This window comes from Phocoena sinus, chromosome 2 (assembly GCF_008692025.1).
Source record: "Phocoena sinus isolate mPhoSin1 chromosome 2, mPhoSin1.pri, whole genome shotgun sequence".
Classification (NCBI taxonomy): Eukaryota; Metazoa; Chordata; class Mammalia; order Artiodactyla; family Phocoenidae; genus Phocoena; species Phocoena sinus.
This window is the reverse complement of record NC_045764.1, coordinates 31,775,940-31,802,778: the sequence shown is the minus strand read 5'-3', so window position 1 is coordinate 31,802,778 and position 26,839 is coordinate 31,775,940. Positions and strand designations below refer to the sequence as shown.

At 42.6% G+C, this 26,839-nt stretch overlaps 1 protein-coding gene across 2 annotated transcripts; it reads right to left on the bottom strand.

Annotated features, from left to right (window-relative positions):
• Window positions 1-147: 147 nt before the first annotated feature.
• MPHOSPH10 (M-phase phosphoprotein 10) lies at window positions 148-26,808 on the bottom strand. Of its 2 annotated transcripts, XM_032624445.1 has the most exons (12): window positions 26,665-26,808; window positions 24,133-24,811; window positions 23,426-23,580; window positions 22,728-22,899; window positions 20,500-20,641; window positions 19,573-19,640; window positions 18,004-18,141; window positions 15,412-15,522; window positions 12,582-12,689; window positions 11,339-11,569; window positions 10,964-10,970; window positions 148-279 (listed from the first exon to the last, which is right to left on the bottom strand). In XM_032624445.1, exons 1-12 carry the CDS (start codon window positions 26,751-26,753, stop codon window positions 230-232), a joined length of 1,950 nt encoding a protein of 649 aa, XP_032480336.1. In that variant the 5' UTR covers window positions 26,754-26,808; the 3' UTR covers window positions 148-229. The 2 variants fall into 2 exon arrangements, with proteins under 2 accessions (XP_032480336.1, XP_032480335.1); XM_032624444.1 differs by lacking the exon at window positions 148-279 and having other exon boundaries at window positions 10,730-10,970.
• Window positions 26,809-26,839: the final 31 nt, after the last annotated feature.

The window sequence follows — 26,839 nt, the reverse complement described above, 5'->3', positions numbered from 1 at the left end:
AGGCTCAGTCAGAGGAGGCTCGAGCGATCGATCGCCCCTCCCTCCCACTTTAAAGGCATCCCGGGTCCAGGGAGGCTTACCCGGTGGAGGTCAACCGAGACTCTGCCCCTCCTACCCTCCGCACCTGGGGGAGGCGGGCCGCCGGGAAGGTGGGCAGGTTGCTGGTCGGGGTGCATTTGGAGTCCGAGGAAACCGGCCTCCTGGGAAGAGATACAGGCGTGGGCTCGACTTAGCCGGAAAGCGCGTGCTGGGGTTCCCGGAGGAGATGCCGTTCGCCGCCTGAAGCAATAAATTTAAACATAAATGTTTCCTTTGCAATAGATGCCCATAACCTCAAGAGCAAAGAAACAGATCAAGAACAAGGACCTACTGTGTAGCAGAGGGAACTATATTCAATATTATCTTGAAATAACCTATAATGGGAAAGAATCTGAAAAAGTGTATATATACTTTTATACATACTTATATATATATATACATATAAAATCACTTTGCTGTACACCTGAAACATTGTAAATCAACTATACTTCAATTAAAAAATAATAAAAGAATGATAAAATGTAGTCAGGTAATTAGGGAGTGGTGAGTTTGGATAATTCTTACATTAAAATGTAGTTTTCTTTGTGTTAATATAGTTTAATATAGCCAGGTTACATAATTTAAAATAAGGGCCATGGGGCTTCCCTGGTGGCGCAGTGGTTGAGAGTCCGCCTGCCGATGCAGGGGACGCGCGTTAGTGCCCCGGTCCGGGAAGATCCCACATACCGTGGAGCGGCTGGGCCCGTGAGCCATGGCCGCTGAGCCTGCGCGTCCGGAGCCTGTGCTCCGCGACGGGAGAGGCCACAGCAGTGAGGGGCCCGCGTACCGCAAAAATAAATAAATAAAATAAGGGCTATGTTTAACAACGGCAAAATTACTGAAAGTTTATCAGTCAGCGCTTGAGTGCTGATGTCAGCTGGTTCCAGCACCCCCTGACCGTGACCCGGATGGAAGCTTCCTGAGCGCGGGGCGCCTGTCTATGGTCCTTTACCACCGCCTGCAGCAGCGGCCAGCACTGTGTGATTAGTCCATAAATATGTGCCAAATGAATGCATGAATAAATGAGCAAACCAAAGAGAAAATGGACGTGAACAGGGAATTCATCGACAAATATGTATTGAGTGCCTCCCTCGTGCCAGGTAATGTCCTTGGCTCTGAAAATATGGCCGTGAACAGAATGAGGACTGGGGGGGAAATCCTGCCTTCATGGAGAATACATTCTGATGGAGGAAGATAGAGAAAAAACAAAATATACGTAAATTATGTAGAGAGTTTAAAAGGCGAGTACTGATTAAATAAAATTCCTATTTTATGGCAAGATGAGAAAAATTTAAACATAAATGTTTCCTTTGCCCATTTGGGCCTCTGCATTAGTATTGTGTCTTCTGCATCTGCATTCATCAGACCTCCTTAGGAGATAACATTCCTTTTTAATCTCATCAAGGGTCACAACTCCTTAGGAGAAAACCTTCCTTCTTAATCTTGTAAGGGGCCACAATGACCCATGACCACTACTCACTTGGTATAGATCTAGATTGTGTACACTGTCAGTAATACGTCATTTAAGGTACAGCCCTGTGTCTCAAAAACTTATATAACTGTGCCTTGAGCTCTAACAGGCAGAACAGTTCTCGGAGCTTTCTGAGGGGCTATTCCCGGGTTATAATCCTCAATTTGGCTCAGATAAAATTTTCTATTTCTTTTTTAGATCGACTGATTAATGTTTTCATCGACGGTGCTTTGAAGAGAAATCAAGCAGAAACATCGTTGGGGGGGGGGGGGAGGGAGGGGCATTACAGTTTGAAAGAGCGGTAAGGAAAGGCCTCACTGAGAAAGTATCATCTGAGCAGACTTGAAGGAGGGAAGGCAGTGGATGTTCCAGAGAAGAGAGTTGTAGTCAGAAGAAACAACCTCAGGGAGTGTAACAGAGAGGGTGCCCCAAGGTAGAAGCTCGCCTAGCAAGTCTAAGGACACCCAGAAGGCCAGGAAGACTGGAGCAGAAGTGAAGGAAGAGAGATAGCAGAGGACAGGTCTTGTAGGGCAATGGTAGTGAACTTTTTTCTGTAAAGGGCCAGGTAGTCAATATTTTAGGCTCTGCCAGCCATAGGGTCTCTGGTCAAAGTCTGCAGTGTGAAAGCAGCCATAAACAGTACATAACAAAAGAGTGTGGCTGTGTGCCAATAAAACTTTATTTACAAATAGAGTCAGCTGACCAGATTTGGTCTCTGGCTGTAGTTTGCTGACACCTGATGTAAGGCCTTGTACATCATTATATGGATTTTACCATCTGCTTTGAGTGTGTTTAGCAACATATGGTTGGGGTAGGGGAGGCAGGGAAAACAAAAGGCGAATGGAGTAATCCAAGGACGGTGGTGCCTGGGGTTAGCTGATAAAAAGTAGTTAGGAGTATTACTCAGCCATGAAGAAGAATGAATTAATGACATTTGCAGCAACATGGGTGGACCTAGAGATGATCACACTAAGTGAAGTAAGCCAGACAGAGAAAGACAAGTATCGCAGGATATCACTTGTATGTGGAATCTAAAAAAAAAAATTATATAAATGAACTTATATACAAAACAGAACAGACTCACAGACATAGAAAACAAACTTATGGTTACCAAAGGGGAAAGAGGGAGAGGGATAAATTAGGAGTTTGGGATTAACAGATACACACTACTGTATACAAAATAGATAACCAACAAGGACCTACTGTACAGCACAGGGAACTATATTCAATATTTTGTAATAATCTATAAGGGAAAAGAATCTGAAAAAAATATATATATATGTATAACTGAATCACTTTGCTGTTCACCTGAAACTAACACAACATTGTATATCAACTATACTTCAATAAAAAATAAAAAAAATGAAGTCAGATTCTGGATACATTTAGAAGGTATAACCAACAGAATTTGCTCATGGTAGAGAATGTAAGGTATGAGAAAATTCAAGGACTGCTCTTAGGTCTTTGGCCTATCACCTGGGAGGATGAAGGGGAAAGGTTTAGAGTTCAGTTTTAGATGTGTGTCTTTGTCCATTCAGGCTGCCATGACAAAATACCACAGACTGAGTGGCTTATAAACAATGGAATTTTATGTGCCACAGTTCTGGAGGCTAGAAGTCTGAGACAGGGTACCAGCATGGCTGGGTAAAGGCCCTCTTCTGGATCCCAGACTTCTCACCATGTCCTGACATGGTGTAGTAGAAGGAGCTAGGGAGCTCTGGGGGTCTCTAAGGACACTAATCCCATTCATGAGGGCCCCAGACTCATGGCCTAAGCAGCTCCCAAAGGCTCCATCTCCTCACACAATCCCAATGGGCAGTAGGATTTCAACATATAAATTTGGGGAAGGGGAGAACACAAACATTCAGACCATAGCCACATGTAAGTTTGAAATGCCAGTTAGACAGTCTTGTGGCTAAAAGATACTTAAATTTATTAACTAAATCAGGCCAGGAAATATAAATTGGGGAGTCATCAGGGTCTATATGGTATTAATATACAGCACCAAGGAATGACTGTGGATAGAGAACTGAAAGGTCAGAAGGCTGAACACTCTGATAAGAACAGGAGGGAAGGTGAGGATGAGGCAGCAAAGGAGTCTGAGCTGCATCCAGAAAACAGGTGTGTGGTATGTGCTGAGGATCAGGGGGTGTCGGATGCAGCTAGAAGGAAAGTGAGATGAGGTCTGCAAGCAGCCATAGATCCAGCAGTGTGGATGGCACTGTTACCTGACAGAAGCCAAAGCTGTGGAATGGTGATTGCAGAGGATTCAAGAAAGAATGGGGAGACAGGAATTGGAGACAACGTGGGGACCCATTCAGTACCCTGGAGTTTGTGTGAAGATTATTTTGTTTGTTTGTTTGTTTGTTGCTTTGGGGTTTTTTTTGCGGTACGCGGGCCTCTCACTGTTGTGGCCTCTCCCGTTGCGGAGCACAGGCTCCGGATGTGCAGGCTCAGTGGCCGTGGCTCACAGGCCTAGCCACTCCGCGGCATGAGGGATCTTCCCGGACCGGGGCACGAACCCGTGTCCCCTGCATCGGCAGGCGGACTCTCAACCACTGTGCCACCAGGGAAGCCCATCATAGACTTCCTTATCTCTCATTTTCTCTTCTAGAAACCCATTTGCTTTTCCCTAACAGCCATTTCTACCCCCTTTCTTTTCCCTGCTAAATTAGGTATATAAATCTCTAACTTTAACCACTTACCCAACTGTTTCTCTTGTAAACTACAATATGTATATGAATAATTTCTCCTGTTAATCTGTCTTTTGTCAGTTTAATTCACAGGTCCCCAGGGACTCAACCTAAGAGGGTAGAGGAAAAGTTTTTCCTCTCCAACAACAGAAAGTATAGATGACTCTTTCAAGAGGTTTAGCAGTGAAGGAGAACAGACAGGTTGGGCAGAACTAAAGGGGGAAGTGGGGTTAAGAGTATTGTTATTTAACAAATTGTTGGAGAGGGTGTGGAGAGAAGGGAACCCTCCTACACTGTTGGTGGGAATGTAAGTTGGTGTAACCATTATGGAAAACAGTGTGGAGGTTCCTTAAAAAACTAGAGTTATGGGAATTCCTTGGTGGTCCAGTGGTTAGGACTCCGCATTTCCACTGCAGGGGGCCCGGGTTTGATCCCTGGTCTGGGAACTAAGATCCTGCATGCCCCGCAGCATGGTCAAAAATCCCATAAGCTGCATGGGGCAGCCAAAAAAAAATCAAAAAACAAACGCCCCAAAACAAAAAACAAACTAAATATTGGAACTTCCCTGGTGGTGCAGTGGTTAAGAATCTGCCTGCCAATGCAGGGGACATGGGTTCAAGCCCTAGTCCAGGAAGATCTCACATGCCACAGAGCAACTAAGCCTGTGTGCCACAACTACTAAGCCTGAGCTCTAGAGCCTGCGAGCCACAACTACTGAGCTCACGTGCCACAGCTACTGAAGCCCACACGCCTAGAGCCCATGCTCTGCAACAAGAGAAGCCACTGCAATGAGAAGCCCATGCACCACAACGAAGAGTAGCCCCCGCTCGACGCAACTAAAGAAAGCCCATGCGCAGCAACGAGGACCCAACGCAGCCAAAAATAAATAAATAAATTTATAAAAAATGAAAAACTAGAATTACCATATGATCCAGCAATCCCACTCCTAGGTGTATATCCAGAGAAAACCATAATTTGAAAAGATACATGCACTCCAACATTCACAACAGCCAAGATATGGAAACAACCTAAGTGCCCATCATCGGATGAATGGATAAAGAAGATGTGGTACATATATACAATGGAATACTACTCAGCCATAAAAAAGAATGAAATAATGCCATTTGCAGCAACATGGATGGGTCTAGAGATTATCATACTAAGTGAAGTTAAGTCAGGAAGACAAATACTGTATGATATCACTTATATGTAGAATCTAAAATGTGGCACAAATGAACTTATCTAAGAAACAGAAACAGACCCACAGATATAGAGAACAGACTTGTGGTTGCCTAGTGGGAGATGGGTGGGGGAGGGAAGGACTGGGGATGTGCGATTAGCAGATACAAACTACTATATATAGGATGGATAAATAACAAGGTCCTACTCTATAGCACAGGGAACTATAGTCAATATCCTGTGATAAACCATAATAGAAAAGCATATAAAAAAAGAATGTCTATATGTGTATAACTGGGTCACTTTGCTGTACAGCAGAGATTGGCACAGCATTGGAAATCAACTATACTTCAATAAAAAAACAAAATAGAACAGAATAAAAGAAAAGAGAATACCAAAGACAGGAGTGGAGGTGTGTAGGGAGGCAGAGAGAGAGTGTGGTCTGGAAGGGGCAATGAGCAGCAAGGGCATCTAATCCATCCACCTCCAGGCCAGATGAAGACTGGGGGAAAAACAAAACAGAAAACTGCCACCATTTGAAAAAGCTGCTGAAGAAGCCATGTTCTCGGGGGAAAAAAAAAGACAGGGAGTATATTACCAGAGAAAGAGATCATTTTATAAAGTTAAAAGGGTCAGTCATGAGGAAGACATAAAAATCATAAATTGTTGTTTCTAATAACAGGGCTTCCAAATACAGGAAGCAAAAACTGACACATCAAAGGAATAGACAAATGCACATCATAGAGATTTTAATATCTTTCTCTAATTGGTAGAATTAGACCCCCCTTCCCCCCGAAAAGTAAGTAAGGATATAGAATACCTGAACAGAACTATCAAAGCTCTGGACTCATTGAAATACAGAGCTCTATGTGTACCTGTACAGCACATATTTTTTCCTTTTCCCAGTGGTATAAGTTTAATAATTCTGAAACTGCTTCTTATATCATCTAGAAGCAAATGAATAAATATACTGAAGACAATGGGAGTAAGATTTCTTACTGTTGGAAAAGGTGTTACAAGTACGGAAAGAATGAAACTAGAATATAATGCGCTGTGGTACTGGATTAGAATTGGAGGTATTGATATGAACCCATGCATGAAGTACATCACACACACACACACACACACACACACACACACACACACACACACAGTTTCCCAGCTCTTTTAATTGGACCTAGTAGCAACGGTAGCAGTGAGCCTACCTAGCACCTAGACCTTTTGTTTCAAAATACCATTCTCCACTAAGGAGCCAGGGTTCCTTGGAAAAATGGCCAAATCCAGGAAAAGTACAGGATAAAGCCTGGGATGTTTTGTAGCACCACAAAGGAAGGAAGTGCTCAAAGAATGATGGGGACCTATCATGACCCAGGAATCACCTTGAAGGGCCTTCCACTGTAAAGTCAGGGACAATTGGAACATCAAAAGTGATAAGAAAGGATTATAAACATTAAATAATATAGAAACCTGAGTCTATACTGATATAAATAAATGAGAAGGGAAAGCTCTTCCTTGCAGTAGAATGTCAATAGATACAGAAGAAATGATGGGAGTTAGAAAATCATCAGTGGACACTCAAATTTGTGAGTGCAAGTTTGGTGAGGAGCAGGGTATTTACAGTATCTCCACCATAAATTACTAATTATTAAAAAGAAAAGATAACTTTATAGTGGGAAAGCCTGACATCACTTTAACAAACTAATCATTTTCCTCACCAGCTTCACTGGGACAAATGGATATCAAACCTCTGTTGATGAGATACTACAGACACATCACTGCTATGGTTTTCTTGCCAAACATGCTAACCTGGATCTAATCATCAGAAAACAGACAAATCCAATTTTAAGGGACATTCTATAAAATAACTGGCCCGTATACTTGAAAAATGTTACAGTTAGGAAAGACAAAGCCTCAGAAACTGTTCCAGATTACTAGAAGCTAGAGATGTAACAACTAAATACGAGTGACCTTGGAATGACCCTGCACTGGGGAAAAGCACTATAAAGGATGTTATTGGGACAACTGACAAATTTGAATATGGACTGTGTCAATGTTAAATTTCCTGACTTTGGTGATTATACTGTGGTTATATATAAGTGATTATTCTTATTCTTAGGAAATACATAATGATGTATTTAGAGGTAAAGGTCCATGATGTCTTCAACTTACTCTCAAACTGTTCAGAAAAAGAAAGAATAATAAAGCCAATGGGGCTAAATTTATTGGAATTTTCCTGGAACTTTAAAATATCAAAATTAAAAGCTAATTAAGGGACCTCCCTGGTGGCACAGTGGTTAAGAATCTGCCTGACAATGCAGGGGACATGGGTTTGAGCCCAGGTCCGGGAAGATCCCACATGCTGCGGAGCAGCTAAGCCTGTGCGCCACAACTACTGAGCCTGTGCTCTAGAGCCCGCAAGCCACAACTACTGAGCCTGCAAGTCGTAACTACTGAAGCCCGCACTCCTAGAGCCCGTGCTCCACAACAAGAGAAGCTACGGCAATGAGAAGCCCACACACCGCAACGAAGAGTAGCCCCTGCTTGCCGCAACTAGAAAGCCCGCACACAGCAACGAAGACCCAACGCAGCCAAAAAAATTCATTAAAAAAAGAAAAAAAGCTAATTAAAAACGATACAGAAAATAAACACATAACAAAATGCTCAATCCCATTAGTAGAGAAACATAAATTAAAACCACACAGATTCATCGTATTATACCTACCAGAATAGCAAAAAAAAATTTTAATTCCCCCCAAGTGCTGACAAAGATATGATTAAGTGCAAATGTGTACGACTTTGAGAAACAATGCCACGTTATCTTTTGGACTTCCTAGCCAGCAATTCTAAAGTACCTTAGAGGCTAGAGCCTACACTTAGCACTGTGATGTTCAAACGGGATTATTCATAATAGTGTAAAACTGGAAACAAATGTCTTCAAGAGAATGGTTAAATAAAACTGTAGTATGTTCATACAATACTAGGCAGCAGTGAAAATGAATGAATGGGATTATGGATAAATTTGAGGGATGTCAACAGAGAAAAAGCAACCCATCGATATAATGTTCTATTTTCGTAAAATTCACATATTAGGAAAATGAAACAATGCATTGACTATGGATATGTGACTATATGGTAAAATGCAAAGGAATGATAAAGGTGGAATTCAGAACTGTGGTAATTTTTACCTCATTACACAGATGAGTGAAGCAGATAGTGTATTGTTTTGTTTTTAGGTAAAAGGTGATTTCACAGACGTTCTATTGTGCTTCTAATTTATATAGAAAATGAAATGTATGTAAATATTCTACCAGAATACACACTTCATAAAGTTAGGAACTGTTATCTGTTTCGTTCAGTTATAACCCTGGTACCTACAATAGTGGCTGGCACAAATCGAATATTTAGAATGAATATAATCTTTATATCAAATGTGATATTAAAGAAGCAAATGGATTGCTATATCTCACCCAGATGTGGGGGGAAAATGTGGAGATAAGTGACTTTACTCTGCAAGTAGCAAACTTGGACAGATAAAAATGAATCATCGCTCCAGGATCGAACCTCCTGATCCTGACAGATTATCAGGAAACAAATAATCGTTACGAGTTTGGGGTTAAAATACACACACTGCTATATATAAATAATATACACACTGCTATATATAAGACAGATAACTAACAAGGACCTACTCTATAGCACAGGGAACCCTACCCAGTATTTTATAATAACCTATAATGGAAGAGAGTGTAAAAAAAGAACATACATATATACACATATATGTAACTGAAGCACTTTGCTGTACATCTGAAACTAACACAACACTGTAAATGAACTATATTCCAATAAGTTAAAAAAATAATAACCAAGGGAAAGAGAACTAAGCTAGCCATGAGTGGGAATTGGAAAACTGTTTTTCGTTTTGTTTTGTTTAAATATTTACTTATTTATATGGCTGCATCGGGTCTTAGTTGTGGCACGCGGGATCTTCGGCTGCAGCATGTGGGATCTAGTTCCCTGACTGGGATCAAACCCGGGTCTCCTGTAGGGAGCGCGGAGTCTTAGCCGCTGGACCACCAGGGAAGTCCCCAAACTGTTATTAGGAAGAAAATAGCAACTCCTAGGGCCACTCCAATCACCACTAAAAATCCTGACACTTTCACTAAGGCTAGAGGGAGACCAGGTGGTTACTCCAACTGTTTTGTTTAGAAGACAAAGGCACAGGAGGGGAGAGAACTGTGTCCTGAATAAGACCTGAAACAAATGACAGTTCAGTACTGACTGGGGCACCCTGAGGGGCCAGCTTCTTTGTCAGCAGGACCGCAGATCACAAACCTCCAGGCTCCTGACGACCGTGACTGTCCCTTCGCTATTGCTTCAGCTTCAGCTTTGTTCTCATCCTCTACCCACATAAGGCTTAAGGCATTTCTACCAAAAGCATAATGTGAGGGCTTCCCTGGTGGTGCAGTGGTTGAGAACCCGCCTGCCAGTGCAGGGGACACGGGTACGATCCCTGGTCCGGGAAGATCCCACATGCCGCGGAGCAACTAAGCCCGTGTGCCACAACTACTGAGCCTGCACTCTAGAGCCCATGAGCCACAACTACTGAGCCCGTGAGCCACAACTACTGAGCCCACGTGCCACAACTACTGAAGCCTGTGCGCCTAGAGCCCGTGCTCCGCAACAAGAGAAGCCACGAGAAGCCTGTGCACCGCAACAAAGAGTAGCCCCCGCTCACGACAACCAGAGAAAAAGCCTGTGCGCAGCAACAAAGACCCAACGCAGCCAGAAACAATAAATAAAATAAAATAATAAAATAAAATTTTTAAAAAAGCATAACATGAGACCCTATCAGACAAAAGGTGGTCTTCCCTGGGTGGGAGGCTGAGACAGGGAGCACCCAGTGGTCGTGGAAGGCTCCAAGGACCGCCAGTCTGTCCTCCCAGCAAGCTCACCTCCTCTCACGGCCAAATCACCCCCATCCTCCTGCATCTGACGGGGACAAGACTCCCCGGCCTCCGCGAGCCTCTGCTCACATGACATGAGATCACTTCCTAAGGGGAAGAATGTAAGGCACACGCATGGAAATCCCACTGTTCTGTGAAAGGATGACAGGGCAGTGGGAGAAGAAAATCAAGGCCTCTTGAAGACACGTGAGGACCTCTGCTGTGGACAGCTGGCTGTGATGGGGTTCCCAGCATGCAGGCCCGCCCCCTCACCGGCTGGGCACACCGTGGGGAGGGTCTGGGAAGAGAGGTCCCGCCACATACCCAGATGAAGGCTTGCTCTTCTCAAACATCTGCCATCCATGCAAAGAAAAGTTCTCAAAAATTTTATTACAAAACAGAACAATGACAGAATATAAGCTTACATGTTACTATTTACATTATATGCAAAATCTATTACAGTTTTAATTTATGAACAGAAATATACTGTTTTTTCTCCTTTTTCTTCTCTGTTCTCTTTGCATCATTTATTTGCATTTTTACTTGATCTTGTAATTTAGAAAAGAATGCTTGTGATGATTTTAAGGCTTTGTCTTTACCTTCATCCTGCAATTAAAAAAATACAAGTTCACATTGTAAGATGTGCTTAAAGATGAAAAAAACCAAATGATTATTAGAACAGGGCATCAAAGTATAAATATGAAAAAGAACTAGACAAGATTATGAAAACTTACATCAGTTAGTGCAGAGACATTATATACATTTTACGCTGCAACAATGGTCTCACAATGTCAGGTGACTGTGAGGACCCTGCATTAGAAACCCGGCCAGTCCCCACGGCCTCTCCCGTCCCGTCCCCTCCCCTCCGCAGGTGGGCAGTGGTGGCTGGCTCGGTTACTCTGCCACCCGGATCACCTAAAGCTTGCCATCCGCTCCCCCTTCCCCCTCCAGCAGCTTTCCTGCCCCATCCTCACCTTTAACAGTGAAGCTTTGCCTGTCTTGGTTAGCTGTTTTAACTTCTCGGAAGCTACTGCTTTGGTGTATTTCCCTGCTCGGTCTGGGTTGCTCTTTTCAAGAAGTCTTCTCCGCTTTTCTTTCTCCTTTATTTTCAAATGCTTTCGATATTTCTTTTTCCTCCTTTCTCGTTTCTTGTCTGTAGCTGTTTTCTCAGCAGCTGTTTTTGTATCTCCAGCTTTATTTTTCTCCTATTGAAAAACAACCACAAACACACTCAATTAATCTAAACAAACAACTCAGGAAATTAGAAGAGAAGCAACTCTATGGAATGTGGCTGATGGGCTGTACACCGATGGCCAAGCGAGAAGCAGAGCATCCCTGCCTACACTCTGAAGGGCTCTGGTCACTCAGCTCTCTCAGACCCAGGATGCGTTCTCTGACGGCGACAGTTCAGTCCCAACACTCCTTCACAAAGGCAGCCTGGAGAGCAGGGGTGTCAGGCTGTCCCTCCTGGAGAAGCACGGAGACCCCAGCTGGGGCTGCAGTCACCTGCCCGCAGCAGCCCAGCTCTGAGCTGCTGGCAGCCATGGGGGGCTGACGGCAGGAAACCTAGCTGGTGAGGGTCCATTTCCTCCCTTTTCTCTTCTGCTGCCAGCCCAGCCTAGCAGAGGTGGCAGAAGCTCTGAAGGGGTGAGTGTGGGTGGAGCAAAGCAAATGAGCACAAAAAAGGAGGGCCGTGTTGCCAGGCGCCAGGAGGCCGAGGCCCCGGCAGAAGCCACCATTACTGTGCAAGGCGAGAGCTCCCATGCTCACAAGGCAGGGACAGCCTGCATGTGGTATGTCCAACTCCTCCCAAGATCCAAATGCTATTACTGATAAGCATTACATGGATACAACACAAAGGGGGAAATGCTGATTAATATCAAAGCGTTGCTAAACATACGCAGTTTGTTTTAAACCTAACACCTAAGCTAACAACCTCAAACTTCTAATATTCAAACTGAATTGTAACAATATACTGATGTCAGATATTTACAATTAGTTTTTACAATATTTCTCAATCTGTATCTCACAATAATACCTGATTACAGAAGACTTGTATTTGAATATTCTATATTATTAATTTGATTATACTTGGAAACTGCTGAGCTATGTTAGAATAAAGACTACAAGCTCAAGGAAAACGAGCTTAAATGGAGATCTGACTAGAAACGACCAACTTATAGACAGAGATTTAAAGCTTCAACACTGGCTTCTCACCTTGACTTCCTCTGGGGCCAGCAGGGCTGCATCGCTGACACTCACTGGGGCGACCTCCTCCATAGTGACGGCTGGCAGATTCGACACAACTTTAATCTCTGGAACAGGCTAGAAAAGAGACAACACACTTAACAGGAAGTCAGAAGTGGTCCTCACATAAAATATTTAAATTGTGAACCTACTGAAGTATATAATACATACAATACTTCATGGAGATTATTTCTATACTTTTTCAGGACCTGTCTGCCATATTCAAACACACTTTCTTTCATCTGTTAGTAAATCATTTCCACCTGCCATGTAGGTGTATATTCTCAAACAATCCTATCCACCGTTTAACAGAATCTATTGGTGTCTGTAAGTGTTACCTTTGCCTGCGGGTATAGGAAAAAAGCTCACTATAAGAAATACATGGAAAACGCTGCAAGGAAAGGTGCTTATTGGAACAACATGTTCCAGCAACTAAAAACAGATGTTATAAAGAGAAATATGAAATGATACTAAGTTGTTTTGGAAAATGAAGACAGTACTGAAATAAACACAACCTACAAATTATAAAAACAGGAGGAAAGAATGCAACACTAACTGAAGGGCCATTTGTTTGTCCTTTAGTTTTTTTTTTTATTCTTGAAAGAACTGCCCAAGGGATTCAGAAATTACAATGGTTGCATCCCACTCACGGTAGTAAAAGGGCAATGGTCATGGAAGACTTACACTGCTGCTCTGTACACTAGTCCTGCCCATCTTGACGCAGGGACAACGGGGTCCGCAGTGGAGTAAAGGATGAAGTGGGAAAGAGTAGGTGTCCTGAGCGAACACGAGACTGAGCCCCGGGAGACAGGGCTCTGTCCCAAAATACAGTGCTGTCCACCTCACAAGCTCATTTCCTATCACAGTCCTGCCCACATTCCAGTTGACTAGGCAGATATGCACCCCAGGATCCTTCATAAGGAACAAAAACAAGCCCTGAAGACGACAGGGTCCTGGACTCTAAATAAGAGAAGAATGTCAGAGTGTGAAAGAAATCATCTCTTCCCCTGGACCACTGTTCATTTATTTATTAGGGGCACTGTATTCCATTCTACAATTTAAAGAGAAATACAGAGAAAATGGAGACAAGCCCGAAAATGACAGAAACTGATGCCTGGTGAAACACCAACCTGAATACGAGAAAAGCAGTATCAAGGGGAAGCTAGACCAGAAACGACACTTTTGACAAGGGAAAAATAAGAAAGGCTTTTATACTGTGGCCCAAGATTCCAAGGGATGTCTGAGGACTGCCCCATAGCTGGCTCCAGGCTGGTGTGACAAACACAGCCGCAAAAAAAAAAACACAACTGTGGGCTTCCCTGGTGGCGCAGTGGTTGAGAGTCCACCTACCGATGCAGGGGACATGGGTTCGTGCCCCAGTCCGGGAAGATCCCACATGCCGCGGAGTGGCTGGGCCCGTGAGCCACGGCCGCTGAGCCTGCGCGTCCGGAGCCTGTGCTCCTCAACGGGAGAGGCCACAACGGTGAGAGGCCCGCGTACCGGAAAAAAAAAAACACAAAAAACCCCACACACAACTGTGGGGCTTGAAGACGAGTAGTGAGCAATGAACCATCCACCAATGAGCGCACCTGTGCCATGGGGCTATGAGGGAGAAGGGCAGAGACAGATGCGGGAAGAGGAGGTGTCAAACCTGAGACCCTACAGATGGAAGAACCCGGAGAGAAGGAAGGGGACCAGGGTGGCCGGGGAGCAAACCACGGGGAACAGAGGGATGGGAAGGAGTCACGTCCCGCGGGGCCTTGTAAACAGGGAAGGGATCGCATTCTCCACATGAGTAAGACCTTTCCACAGCAGGACCTGCTGGCTGAGAAGGTGGAGACATCCCTCTCCTCTCTTCACCTGCTCACTATGCACGGTCAGACCAAGCACTCTGAGACTCTCAAGATGGGCCCCACCACCAAAAACGTACCATCAGGTAAAGGACACCAAGATTAAACAAAAACAAAGAAGCAGGTGATGACCAAATACTCACACAGGAAAAGTTACCAGACCATCAAAGGATCGTAAAGGACCTCGGAGGTTACCACCTCCTCTGTACAGACAGAACGTTAGGCAATTTGCCTACATCACGAAGCCACGGAGGGGCAGACAGACTCGGGTCTGACTCTGGACTAGCCCTTGACGCTCGACATCCCACTTCCAGACGACACAAGTGACCCCTGGGGGCACCAGGTGAGCAAGTACCAGGAGGCTGGTGCAGCACGCTCTGCAGGCTCACAGAAGTCGGTGAGCAGGACGGAGCTGCGGAGCAGATGGGCGCTGAGCTGTCCGGGCGGGAGTCGCAGAGGCAGAGGGGGAACAGCACGCAGTGGGGAGAGCAAGGGCCCAGGAGTTAGGGCTCACCTCCCGCCCCGAAGCCTTGCTGTCCTCATCTGCAAAGTGGAAGGAGTAGAATCTGCCTCAGGTTCTGTGGGTTAGGAGTTAGTGGACATGACAGACCTAATCTGACAGGTGGCAGGTGCTCAATAAACGCCAGGTACAGACACCACACACGTTCCCAAGACCATCATACAAGCAACCAGAGACCAGACAAGGAAGAAGGGTGGGAACTGAGGAGACCCTGTGGCTAAGGTCAAGGGTCTGGCAGGGACCAGCAGGGCGGAACCAGGACTGTCATGGGACCAGACACGAGCCTTCCTCATGGGAGGCCCTGCCTGTAATATATGGGGAATTCCTGCAGGTTTGTATCCTGAAACCAAATGAAGCACAAGTCTCACAAAAGCTCAAAGAGGAATTACAATCACATCTGCTCTGTTCACTGAGATGTGAGCACACTTACCGGCTTGGGGATGAAATGGAAGTTGGAGAGGGCATCCAATTTTAAGAAGAGGGAATCCATCATCTTCTGAATTTCTACGTGCTCTGGATTTTCTTCCTCTGCTGTTTTTTGCTTAGGAAATAAGTCCAACATTATCAGACTAAGCAGCGTCACAGGCATCACAGGACAAAACACTCAAGGCCGATAAGGGTATCACCAGTTTCTCGTCACCAGGCTTCAGCTCCAAAGAAACATTCCAAGGCAAGATCGAAGTCACCAATACCAGGGCGGCGCTAGCACCCACCCAAGAAGAAACATGACGTGCACTTGAGAAGCTGTCGCAACTATACCACTAACATTTAGAACGTACGATTTAGTTCCCTTGATGTTTACTTCTGTCAGTAACTAAACTACTCCCACTAGGATGGCTATTTAAAAAGAAACAAAACAGAAAATAAAAAGTATCGGCCAGGTTGTGGAAGGACCGGAACCCTTAGGCAGTGCTGGTGGGAACGTAAGATGGCGCAGGCACAGCGGAAATGAGTCTGGCAGTGCCTCCAAAAGTTAAACAGAGAATCACCATAGGAGCAGCAATTCCACTTTTAGGTATATGCCCAAGGGAATTAAAGCAGGTACTCAAACAAGTACATGGACACACATGTCCATAGCTGTATTATTCACGAAAGGCAGAAACAGCCCAAATGCTCATCAACCGGTGACGGGATCAGTAAATCGTGGTACACACACAACAGAATACTATTCAGTTATAAAAAAGGGGACAAATTACAGACATGTCACAATCCTGAAACATTAAGCTAAATAAAAGGCATCAGACACAAAAGGTCACAGGTTGTATGACTCCATTTACATGAAATATCTAGAGTAAGTAAATCCACAGAGAATGAATGCAGATTGGTGGCTGTCAGGGGAGGGGTGACGAAAATGTTTTTGAATTAGATACAGGTAGTGGTTGCACGACACCATGAATGCCCCTGAACCGCTCTCTTTAAAATGGTTAATTTGTTATGTGAATCTCAACTCAATTAAAAACAAGAAACAAAGCAAAAAACAAAACTAAGGAGTTAATGAAGATGTTGTAAAATTATCCAAATATTCATTTGGATTGCAGGGACAAACGTATATGTAATTTGTTAAAGATTTTTCTGATTAAATCACATTGGAAAAAATTGACAGCAGTTTTCATTCCACTAAGAAAAGGTAAATTTCACACTTCTCTTTCCCCATGCCCCAAATGCTATTCTAAGAGGCCAAAAGTTTTTGTTTGGTTACTTATTGATGAACCCATGAAAAACCACTATCACCACTACCACTCATCACTGGGAAGCAACTGGCTCTTTACCCTGGTTGCCCTAATGCCAGAGACACACCCAGGTCTGTGTGTCCAGTGTCTGTCAGTGCCCCCTTCCAGCCATGTCCAAGCACATACTACTGCTTTTTACTCCTTAAACTTAACACGTTTTAAAATCCTAACCACGTCCTTTGCCCTCATCCCAGGTTATATCTGTGAAACAATGCATCTGACATCCAGCATCTTGCTGACACACACAGATCTAAGGGTTAAGGTTCATTCACATGCTGTTTGTCAGCACTCTGCTTATTTCCTCCAGGGCAGCTGCCAAACTTCAGGAAATTCAGATCATCCCTCCCTGCCAGACTAACTCTTAATGGAATGAATGAGGCTAGGATTAGCCTAAATTGAGTCCACACTCAAAAACTTGTGAACTGGCTGCTGATGTCCAAGACAGAAATAAAATTAACATTTAAAGACCTGATACGAGCTACATAATTTCATTTTTACCTCTCATGGTTACCAAATACTTTCTGTACTTACTGAATCTCCTCATAGTAGCTGGATTTTCACTAAGCACTGACTGAGGTTGTACACATCTCCCTTCAACTACCACCTTGGGTGGCAAGGCAGCCGGGAAAAATTTTAATCCAAATCCTTCCAGTTCTTCAGCTTCACAGTGGCATTAGGGCCCTATCTGCTGTTGCTGCCTAAGTGGCATTAATTAACAAAATCTGGATGGAATCTTAAATGCTCTTGCAGGATAAAAATGCCACTTCATCCCCAGGCACATACTGACCACATTCCCAGCAAATCAAATGTGAAGGAATAATTCAATTTGTTATATTGGGAATACAACATTTTTGGAAATATGACTTTGTCCTATTTAACTAAAAGTATTTTTTTAACACTCTAAGTAAAAAGAAACAACAACCAAAAACTCACCAGACCTAAATACATGAAGGAATTCACAAATAATCTTATAAAATTTATCAACAACTTCTAAAGTACAAATGAGAAATGGTTTTTAAATTGTAGCATAATTGCTGGAAAGTTAATAATTAGCTGTGAAAGTATCAGGTGACCAATGAGTAACTGCAAAACAAATCCCCTCTGCCCCTGACACTCAGTGGGAACACTGCAGCCCCTCTATTCCTAGCATGCTCTGTCTCATACTAAACAAGGTGATCCCAAAGTTCAAGACTTCGGTATTTCACACATTTCGACGAGCAGGTAGAACCTGCAGAGGTGGTTCTCCACCTCCTCCCTGAATGACAACGGCTTCGCCTTACCAGTGTCCTTACCTGGTTGAGTTTGATGTACTCCTGTTCATAAATTTCAGCAAGGCTCAACTTACTCTTCTCATGGTCCAGTGTTAAACGCTTTTTATACTCATATGCATCCTCTTTAGGTTTTTCTTTACGTACAACATCATCCCAAGCCTAAAATATGAAAGACACACAGAACACAAATTGACAGATAAAATCTGTAACTTCTTTCTAGGCTCCCTTAAGAATCTTCCTCTGGAGGGACTTCCCTGGTGGTGCAGTGGTTAAGAATCCGCCTGCCAGGACACAGGTTTATCCCCTGGTCAGGGAAGATCCCACATGCTGCGGATCAACTAAGCCCACGTGCCACAACTACTGAGCCCACACTCTAAAGCCCGCAAGCCACAACTACTGAGCCCATGTGCCCAAACTACTGAAGCCCGCGGGCTTAGAGCCTGTGCTCCACAACAAGAGAAGCCACCGCAATGAAGAGTAGCCCCAGCTGGCCGCAACCAGAGAAAATCCGCGTGCAGCAGCGAAGACCCAACACAGCCAAAAATAAATAAATAAATAATAAAATAAAATAAATAATAAAAAAAAGAATCCGCCTGCCAATGCTGGGGACATGGGTTCGATCCCTGGTCTGGGAAGAACCCACATGCCACAGAGCAACTAAGCCCGTGCGCCACAAGTACTGAAGCCCGCACGCCTAGAGCCTGTGCTCCGCAACAAGAGAAGCCACCACAGTGAGAAGCCCGTGCGCTGCAACAAAGACCCAACGCAGCCAAAAATAAATAAATTAATTAAAAAAAAAAAAAGAATCCTCCGCTGGAATATTATCTTTCCAGAGTAAGCAAAAGCAAACTGCAGCAAAAAGGAAGTCATTTTCACCATTTGAAATGACTACTCAAGTCACAGTAAGTATTATGCAGAAAGGGCATCACTCAAGTACCCTTTTTTGTTTTAAATACGTCTCTCTCCTGGTTACCAACTTGAACTCCACAATTCCTCATCGTGGTTTGCTCAACAGTTAAGACAAGAGTTTGCTTCATTTCAACTTTAAAGATTTTCTGCATACAGTACCCATCCTTCAAACCCTTCCTATTTTAAACAAACAAACACGTTATAAAGCTATCTCGGGACTTCCCTCGTGGTCCAGTGGTTAAGACTCCTCGCTCCCAATGCAGGGGGCCCGGGTTCGATCCCTGTTTAGGGAACTAGATCCTGCATGCCACAACTAAGACCCAATGCAGCCAAATAAATAAATAAATAGTAAAAAAAAAAAAAAAAAAGCCATCTCTTGGTGCACATGTCATGTACCCAAGTTTTACTCTAAGTTTACAAAATAAGATCAAGTTTTAAACAAAAACTCTGTGGTCACCCCATTCTCCTCAAGCACGACACCTGTCTTTGTTGTGTGACGGCAGTGCCTCACACAACAAAGGGCAAGGACACTTCTGGTGTAGACTTAGGGCTTTTAAATGAAGAACTGATAGAACAAATATTCTATGAAAATAAAGTGTTATTCCTACTCCCAAAATATTCTTACATATTTCTAAACATTTCAGTGAATTTTGAATTAAGTTAAATTTCATTCTTACTGACCTGATCTTTTATCCTCTGCTTAATGATATCTTCTAGTTGAACAGTGGTTTCCTCTGTGATTACAGGTGCTAAAGGAAACAGGACATGTACTCATTAGGTATATAGAAACTAAGCAGTGGTTCGAAATGGGTGGTCCTTGAACCGCAGCATCACCCCCATCTGGGAACGTGTTAGAAATGCGAATTCTTGGGCCCACCCCACACCTCCTAAATCAGAAAGTGAGGAAGAAAAAGGGATACCTCTGTGTGTTTTAACTAGCCTTTCTGATGCTCCCTGCAATTTGAGAACCACAAAACTACAAAATACATACGGTAGCAAATGCTAGCACTTTTAACCCATGCACCTGGGGACTTGCCCCCTCTTTTCCATTCTCTAGCACTAAATAAAACAGAAATTCATTTTGACTTAATGGGCACAAGAAAGAATTCAATGAGGTAATCAGGGTTCTGGCTGGAATCACAATTTAATCACTGGACAATGACAGCAGGCACTGTAAGCAGATCACTAGCAGGACTGATTATGGACTATACACTAGGCATCGCTAGGATATTAGTAATTCTTGGGTGGATTAATGGTATTGTGGCTGTACAGGGGAATGTCTTAGTTCTTAGAAAAAAATAAAAGTACTCAGGACTAAAGTGTCATGATATTGGCTACTTACTTTCAAATGACTCGGGAAGAAAAGTGCACACACCCAGTCACACACATAAATGGGGGGAGAAAGTCAAATATAGCCAAAACTTAACAACTGTTGAATCCAGCTGAATGGCATACATATGTCCACTGTACTATTTTTTCAACGTTTCTATATGTTTACAAGTTTTTAAAATAAAAAGTTTGGGGAAAAGAAATATTACTCCAAATCTATGAGAACCATAGAAAAGGCACAGACACGAACAGTTGCAGGAGCCCGGTGGCCACACGCACCCATACGGATGGAGTGGTCAAAGTGCAAGGTCTCTTCTAGGAGGCTGTTCTCAGGCCGCTTCTGTGCTGTCACTTCCCCTTGAAGTTGCCAAGGTTTCTTTTCCAACAACTGTTTTTCCAAAGATGCAATTTTTTCATTCATCTAAGAGACAAAAAGAGTTACTACGTGTTTAGGGAAGAAAACTAGACTTACAGTTGAGTAAAAGCAACTAATATTTTTAATAGTGGGAGAGCAAGAAATGTACTGTTCCTGAACACAATTCTGTTTTGTCCTTGCCATCTTTTAATGATGCCAGTAGTGACCTCCTATTCCTGTCCCCTGAGGTGGGATGAGGAGAGGTGGATGACCTCTTTCCCCCACTGATTTGGAATGCCATGTTTATAATTTACTTACTTCTCCCAGCAGCATTTGGGTATATTTCTGGGCTCTGTTCTAGTCAAACGACCTATTTATTCACAAGCCACTATCAATTTTAATTATTAGAGCATTCCAAGACTAAGTAATTTTTTATTACAACATCAATATTTGATGGAGCCTGACCCTCCTGACTCCACACCCACAATCCAAATTATGTCTTACTTCTGAAAAGGCGGCATCTATAATGACTTCACAGTGTACAAAATGCCAGCCTTTTCAGATACCTTACTGAATTATTTTTCCTAATAGCTTTTCAATTCATCTGCTTGGTTTTTCTAGTAATCTCTGCAAATATCAGTACTTTCACTTCAGTTTTTCTCACCTCTTATCATTTTCTTTTGTAGCTGTCCTGGCTAAATAACACTTCTACAAGAATCTTAAGTAACAGTGGAAATAGTAATAGTGGTAGTGGGAATAGTCTTATTCTTGATTTTAAAGGGATGTTTCTAGAATTCTACCATTAAGCATGATGGCACCTTTTGGCTAGATGTGTTTGTATTTCACTAGAAGTTAAAAGAAAAATTAGGAATGGATATTGAATTTTATTAAATGTCATTTTTGACATATACGGAGGTGACCATATGGCTTTTCTCCTTAACCTATTATAACAAGTATTAAATTAATAGACTTCCTAATCCTGAATCAAGAGGATGAGGCCCACTTGCTTGTGGTAGCATTATTCTCTCATTGAGCTATTTTGGATTTTTGCATCAATATTCATAAGCGAGACTGTGTGTGTTTTAATGTTACTTTTGTCAGGTTTGGGTATTCATGTTACAGTAGCTTCACAAGAAAAGTTTGGAAGCTTTACTATTTATATGTAGGAACTGATCAAACAGCACTAAATTATCTACTTCTTGATGGTTTGATATAATTCCCCAGTAAAACTAAACCTGCTTCTCTTTTTTTTTTTTTTTGCAGGGGTGTGGGCAGGGAAGGACACTAACTCAAGAACAAAGTTCATATTTTCTTTCAATTTTTTTTTTTCTTAAGACTTTTTCTTCTGGGAACAATCTGACAATCATGTATTTAACTCAGATTCTTTTTATCTTGGCTGCACCATGCAGCATGTGGGATCTTAGTTCCCCAACCAGGGATCAAACCCGCAACCCCTGCAGTGGAACTGTGGAGTCTTAACTGCTGGACTACCACGGAAGTTCCCCCCAGATTCTCTTTTTAAAATGATTCTTTTGATATCCTTGGTATCTTTGGTTATTTGCCTAGTCTCACTTCGAACTGTGTGATCTAATTTTAAGATAGTTAAATGATAAAAGCCAAATATTTGGAGCCAGGCTGTACCTATTATTTTCAAATAACATTTTGTTCGTCTGAAATTGTCACAAGGAAATAATTTTTATCGACTTTGGAAGATGTGTTTGAGATGGTATTAGTTAAAATTCTGGCTACCTGGCAACTCGCAGAAGCCATCTGAGATAGGCAGTATCCTTAAGAGCAGGTGAAACAGTTACCAGGAGAGGCTCACAGGACAGCTAGTTAGGAAAAACATGCCCCAGGTATAAAGACAGCACAGAGAAAGAAAACAAACAAGTTTTACAGACGGGCCCCAGATTGAAAGCCACAGCTTGGGAAATGCAGCACGGATTTTTGCAAATTAGTTGCTTCCCACATGGTTATCTCTATACAGGGTGCTACAGAAAGCGGCTGCAAGATTTTGTTTTTTTTTTAAGGACAGTTAAGTGTTCCACCAAAAAAACACAAAAAACAAAACAGGGTAGATTAGTTAGTAGTCTGTGATTTCCACAGTCATGTCAAGCATATGAAAAAATCCCTTAAAATTCCTAATTATTACCTTTTCCTGTCTTATTTCAAAAGAGGATTTGACTTCATCAGAGTCTTTCTGTACATTTAAGACATTTGTATCTTCAGTTTCCTCATCATCTGGCAAAGCAAAGGTCACTCTTTTCAAGGTTTCTTTGTGTTGTTTACTATCTCCACTTTCTTCAAGGTCATTATCTTCATCCCTGTAAGACCAAAACACTTATGAAAGGAAACACACCACTTTATGTTAGAAAAACAAAAAGAAACAAACTTAGTAATTAAAGTTCTTCTTTTGTAGACTTAATGCAATTAAATATTCAGAACTTCTATAGTCATTCAGTTACTAAAGAACAGAAGGAATTATTTAGGTGAAACAGAACAAAGTGTCCAATATACAGAAAACAAATTTTTCATCAATCTATAATACAAACTTATCTCATCAAAGTAACAACAGGGTATTTTTACTGACACAAAAAACCAAATCAGAGCTCCTGGTAAGAAGGGTTTGCGTGCTAGTGCCAGTGACGCTTAACTGCACTAGATCATCTCTGACGTCCCTTCAAATTTGGAGACTTTCCTCTGGCTACCCTGAGGTTCTCTGATCTTAGAGAATCTACTCTCTGATCTTAGAGAATCCCAATTCTTAGGACAATCACAGCTGACAACCAGGAGTACACAAACAGGATGGGGTACCTCCAGCTTACAGTGTAAAGGATTCAAAATACTCACATCTCAGAAAAGCTTTCTTCTCCTTCTTCAGCAATTTCTTCCTCTTCACTTGAAACCAGTTCATCACCATCATCGTGGACACTTGCTATGTCTTCATCACTTTCAACTGGATCAAAGAAATCTCTGTATTTCAGGTTTCTGGAACTTTTACCTGACTAAAACATAAATACTTTTAAGACCTTAAATCAAGGATAGAAAAATACATTAAATCATGCATAAATGTGTATGCATACTGTACAGGGGAAATTGGCAACTAAAAACACTACCATAAACCGTAAGAACTATTAGACCACGACAAACTGAATGGCACTATAGATTGATTTATGACTGATTAGATAGAGCACGATATTCTTCTCTCTAAATCTTCTAACTACAATTATTTCCAAAATATCCCTGCCTAAATAAAGTATACAAATGCCTTCCTTTCACTCTTATTTCTAGTGTTTGATGAAAATCCATGTTTGAGGGAAAATTCTGAATCTCTCTAACATGTGTGACTGTGGTTCTGAAGCTACAAAACAAGTGTTCTGTGATAAGGAAACAATGGCTTTGGTTTAATTTTTCCAGTCTTTTTTTTTTCAACTGATCTAAATATTTCACTTAAGCCCTGGTGAGTTTTGAAGTATTTTAAACCTCTTCCGGAGAAACAGAACCCCATCTAATTTGAGGAGGCAGAAAGAATGCTCTGTCCTCTCCCAAAACTTTACCTTAAGATCCTGACTTCCAAACAGTCCTCCGTCTTCATCGGAATCGACATCTTCAAAAAAATCAATATCCTCCTCCTCTTCATCATCTTTTTGTTCCTCTTCCTTTTCTATGTTTTCTAAAAAGCTCTCCATTTCAGAGAGTTTGAAGAATTTATCATCTACTATGGACTTTTCTATTGGTTTCCTAGGCACTTTGTTTTGCACCTTGCTCTGCTGTTCCAATTTGCTGATATCAAAGTCAAGATCAGAGTCCTCATCACTGAAATCTGCGCTTTTCCTCAGATCCAATTTGCTTGAGTTTATAGCTCTCTCACCCTCTTCAGGATCATCACCACTCAGGTCTGACACTTTCTCTTCCTCCTCTTCCAAATCTTGTTCTAGGTCCTCCTCGCCACCGGCCTCCATCTCTGAGGCATCCTCTTCACACTCCTGCACCTCATTCTCTGAGAGAAGACTGATGTCTTCATCTTTAATGGCTTCACTAACTGCATTCTGGAAGTACTGTAAAATTGGTTCATTCTGCAATTCCAGTTGTTGCCAAATCTGCTCATCATCAAAATTATTTATCATCAGTCTTTGTAAAGGACTTCCACGTTTCCTGTCATTCTCTAGTATTTTATTAAAGTCATAAAGTACTTTTGTTAAAGAAGTAAACTTTGATGCCAGTTCATCTTGAATGCTATTAAGGGGACAGGGAGGAGTTAAATTAGATTTATAATTATAGGTAACAATTTCACAGCACTCAGAATTTTATAAAAAGCCCAACTCTTGGGCAAAATCAAATTTTAAAAAAACTGAAGTATGGCTGATTTACAATATTATATTAGTTTCAGTGATTCAGTATTTTTACTGATTATACTCCATTAAAAGTTATTTCAAGATAATGGCCAAGACAATTCCATTTCTATACAATATATTCTTGTTGCTTATCTATTTTATGCATAGTAGTTGGTATCTCTTAATCCCACACCCCTAACTTGCTCCCCCGCACAACTGGTAACTACCATTTTGTTTTCTATATCTGTGAGTCTGTTTCTGTTCTGCTATATAAATTCATTTGTATTACTTTTTAGATCCCACATGTAAGTGATAACACACAGTATTTGTCTTCCTCTGTCTGTCTGACTGACTTCACCAAGCATAATATTCTCTAGGTCCATCCAGGTTACTGCACATGAAATGTCAATTTTATGTATAGATTCTGGCCCCCAACAGTGTATTATCTTGCCAAAGAACCACATTAGTATATAAAAGGTGTCAACCAAGTATCTGTGAATCTGCTATCTGGATTTTAGACAGGGAAACCGTGACAGATGTATTTGCCTAAAGATAGACAGTGAATCTTAACCTTAAATTCTCAACTCTGCTAGATTACAGGCCACTCCATTCAGTCAGCCCATAGTCAACACTTGCTTTGGTAAGAGGGGTCAGAGAATACCTCTCTGAGGATGTGACATCTGAGATGATACCTATTTATAAGGAGACAGTCTTACAAAACTGTGAAAACATGTACTCCAGGCAGAAGAAACAGCAAGAACAAATTTCCTAAGACAGAAACGCACTAGTTGAGTTTGAGGAGCAGAAAAATGATTTAAATGTATGCTTTGGAAAGAAGGCCTTCGAGGAAAAGGAATGAAATTAGCGTGATCAGGAGGCTGATGCAGGCAACCGGGCAAAGGATGCAGAACTGCGCTGGGATTACAGCTGTGAATACGGTGAGAAATAATCAAATTCAGGATAGTATAGTTCGGAGAACTAACTGATAGGATTTGCTAATAACTGGATGTAGAATTGAGAAAAAGGAAGACATCAAGGAAGTAGCTTAGTTTCGTGTCTGAAGGACTGGAAAGACAGAGGTGCTGCTCACTGTGACAGGGAAGGCAGGTGGTGAGCACGGGGAAAGGATCTCAGGGAGGGCAGAGGACAGGGAGCAAACAGAACCAACAGTTCATTTTGGATATACTAAATCTGCGATGCTTAGAGTGTATGGCTGTAGTTTCTGTGAGCCTCAAGGTCGGGTTTCAAATATAAATCTGAGAGCCATAATTTCCTATATCTTTTCACAGTCTTTGAACAAAATACCACGAGCTCGTGCTGGGAAGGGAGACTAAAGACAGCTTTAACTCTCGAGAAGCTCAAGTCGTGGGGTAGATAGATAAGCGACAAGTTAATACTTTCAATTAAGTCTGATGAGTAAGTAAGCACTGGGTGCTCTGGGAGCACACGGAAAAAAGAGCAATCCACCCGGTGCGTCTGGCGGGGGCGGGGAGCGGTGCGGCAACTGAGGCCTCGAAACAGTAATAACCCAGTTTGTTTGATTTCAACAGCACACGACTGGGAGATCCACACTGCACAGCTCTTAACCATCTAAAAAAGTGTGATAGGCTAGGGGAGCGTAAACTACCTGAAATCTGCGGAAAAGGGAGCTCCCCTTCCCTTTGCCTTCCCCCTACTCTGGAACTTGCCGGGGGTCCGCAGCCCGCGCCCATGCGAGTCCTGAGCTGCACCACAGCCCAGGCTCCGAGCACTTACGTGAGGAAGCATTCCGGGCGGTCGGTGGCTTTACCGACCTCCCTCAGGCACCGCTCCAAGGTCCGCCGACGCCACACCCGCGGGGCCATGGCTGACTGCAGCTCCGAACACAGCGCCGCATGCACAGGAGGAGAGCCGCCCGGAAACCACGCCACAAAGACGCGCCCCGCCCAAC

Coding starts and splice junctions, on each gene's coding strand:
- MPHOSPH10 (XM_032624444.1), bottom strand. CDS start 26,753: ATGGCCCCGCGGGTGTGGCGTCGGCGGACCTTGGAGCGGTGCCTGAGG. Junction 23,581..24,132: donor TTGGAAGTCAGGATCTTAAG/GTAAAGTTTTGG, acceptor TTTATGTTTTAG/TCAGGTAAAAGTTCCAGAAA. Junction 18,142..19,572: donor AGCAGAGGATAAAAGATCAG/GTCAGTAAGAAT, acceptor TTCATATTTTAG/GCTTGGGATGATGTTGTACG.